Genomic DNA, 2700 nt, shown 5'->3' on the forward strand with positions numbered 1-2700 from the left:
TGCGGGTCGTTGGCCTCCAGGCTATCCAGGTCGTCATCACCCTTGGCCACATCGGGGTCTAGGCTCAGGTTGGCCAAGTCGTCGTCCTCCAGGTCCTTGTGGGTGTCAAAGTCGTCATCCAAGTCAGGCTCTACCGGGACGTCACATGGCAGCCCCAGTTGGCTCCTGCCGGAAGCTGAAGCCGAACCTGGAGCGGGCGCCGCAGCATCATCCTTGGGGCCCTCGGGGCGTGGGCCGGTGCCAGCAGACGACAGTGGGCGAGGGGGCACATGTGGCAGCTCCAGGCTGGCCGGGGGCAGGGGGAGGGGGGTGCCCGGTGTTAGCCGAGGGCAGGGGCAGCGAGGGGCCTTTGGTGAGAGGCGGGTGGTGGCTGTTGCTCATCTCAGCCCCCTGTGAGGACGCAGAAGAGGGCGGCAAAGGCACTGGCATCTTCTGGGGTTGCAAGACTGGGCCGCCCAGCACTGCTGGCTGCATGGGCAGGATGGAGGTGCGAGCAGCTGGGCCAGAGGTCTCGTCACCGGGCAGGAAGAAACGGGGCCTGGCAGGGGGGCCCTGCTGGGCAAAGGGTGGCCCCACAGCCCCGGGAGCCGCCTTCTGCACGTTGTGACGCAGCTCAATGAACTGGGGCCCGATGGCACCAGGCGAGGCAGGGAGTGGCTCGGCAGGGCCCGGCATGCGTGAGGCCAGCCCGCTCACAGGGGGGCCCAGCACTGGCCGCCCGAGCTCGTGGCCTGGCGGCTGCTGGAAACGAGTAGACACAGGTAGGCCTCCCCCCGGCGCTGCCGCCCCTGCCATATCTGCTGCTGCTGCTGCTGCTGCGGTGTGGGCCCCGGGAATACGGCGCGGGGGTAGAACGTCTGCGTGGGTCCCACTGCCGTCCTGTAACACACAGCGGAGCGGGCGCTGGGTGGCAGAGCACCATCCCAACATCTGTCTCCCCAACCCAGCAAACCGCTGGAAGACTCCATGTCCCGCAGGTGGGCAGAGATGGCACAAGGGGCAATAGCCAGGGACTGCTGGGATCTCTCCAGAGCCCCTGCCCACCACTGTGCTCAGGGGTCAGAGATGGGGGGCAGGACCCCTAGGTTCTATCCCCAATATTTTGGAGGATACTGAGCCCAGTCCGAATGCAGGGGAACGGGCTGACCCCAGAACCACCGGTGAAGCACCCAGCCCCCAGCCCATCCCGTGCAGCTGCCCTTGCCCCTACCCGGGACATACCTGCCGTTGATGTCCATGGCGGAGGGCGTGGCTGAGGGGGGTGGCCGGGCCAGGCGCTCGTCCTGGGCGTAGGCGGCTGGCACCAGGGCTGGGCCGGGTAGCTTGGTACCACTAGGCACTGCGGGCAGGCTCCCCAGGATGCTCTTGTCCTGTGCAGAAAGAGGGGTAAGTTCAGGTGCAGACCCCACAGGAGACTCTGCCCCTCCCAGTCTCTGATGCTCCCCTCCCCCAGCTAGAGCTGAGCTCCCCTCTGCAACAGAGGCTCAAGTATTCTCCCCAAGACTTCCCCAGCAGGGCCTCCCTTCCCCCATTGCACGACACCAAACACCAGTGCCCACCCTCCCATCAGCCCCCAGTTGCACCTGCACAGGCTGGTATGGTGCCATGCCCCGGCTGAGCTGCTCAAAGGCCTGGGAGCTGGTATCGGGGCCCCAGGCTGTCGGGGTGGAGCCGGCTGCGGCGGCCGCACTCTCCTTCTCCTGCCGCAGGTTGTTCCTCTGGATCTGCTGGCGGATGAGCAGCTCGCGGAGTCGCTGCCGCTGGAAGAGGGGGAAGCATGGTCAGGGCACAGGCCCGCAGCCTGAGAACCCCCCCAACACAGGCACACACATGGCTCAGGCACGGGGTACCACTCCAAGGGACTGTTAAAACAGTTTCCCCTCTCTGGGTTGGTCTACGGCAGAGACGCACAGCATCTGGCTCCCAATGCCAATGCCACAACTACAGGGACAGGAGTCATCACCTGGGCCTGGCAGCCTCCCACCAGGTTCCCCTTCACCTCTTGCCTCCCCAGGACTCCTGGGTCCCGTGCCCAGCCCTGCCTCGACGCACCCTGGGGAGGAGCACGCACAGCCCTCACCTGCCGCTGTTTCTCCAGTTCCGACTGGCTCATGCTGTTGAGGGCACCCTCCTGGCTGACGGGCAGCTCCGGCAGCTCCCGGCTGGGGGGCACCGTGATGCCTGCCACAACCTCCTCCCTCTTGTCGGTGGATGGCACCAGGCCCGGTCGAGGCAGGTAGCCAAGGCTGACATCCTGCTGCTGCGGGGCCTGCTGGGGGAGCACCGATGGGGGCCGCAGCGGGGAGAGGCTGTAGGTCTCAGGGGTGGCGTTGCCTGGCCCCAGGGGGCTGCCGGCCTGGTGGAAGCTGGGCGAGGAGGCATAGCTGGTGCTCTGGGGCTTGCCCAGGGCCTGGCTCGGGGCAAAATGGCTGTTCATCCCATGAGGCTGGTGGGAGGGGGAGCCCTTGAGCGGCTCTGCGACCGAGGGTGGGAAGGTGAAGCGCATCTGGGCCTGGGCACCAGGGAAGACGCTGGCACCAGGCGAGCGGATGAAGGGGGGCTGTTGGCTCCCCGGCACCTTGGCATGGGGCTCGGGCTGTGCTGGGGGGAAGCCCCCTCCAGCTGGAGCGCTGTGCGGGATTGGTACCGTCTTGTAGCTGGACTCCGGCATCTGGGGCCGGGGGGGTTTGTGCAGGGGAG

General features: G+C 67.1%; 1 protein-coding gene across 1 annotated transcript in view; it reads right to left on the reverse strand.

Moving 5' to 3' along the window:
* The window catches only part of KMT2D (lysine methyltransferase 2D), a 29761-nt gene that overhangs the window by 14316 nt on the left and 12745 nt on the right, over positions 1-2700 (reverse strand). The window contains 6 exon segments of the mRNA XM_025191366.1: positions 1-286; positions 321-771; positions 774-879; positions 1222-1370; positions 1584-1760; positions 2081-2696. The exon segment at positions 1-286 is cut by the window's left edge and continues 16 nt beyond it. Coding sequence (XP_025047151.1) covers positions 1-286; positions 321-771; positions 774-879; positions 1222-1370; positions 1584-1760; positions 2081-2696 — 1785 coding nt within the window.

Source organism: Alligator sinensis, unplaced genomic scaffold (genome assembly GCF_000455745.1).
Source record: "Alligator sinensis unplaced genomic scaffold, ASM45574v1 scaffold1065_1, whole genome shotgun sequence".
Classification (NCBI taxonomy): domain Eukaryota; kingdom Metazoa; phylum Chordata; order Crocodylia; family Alligatoridae; genus Alligator; species Alligator sinensis.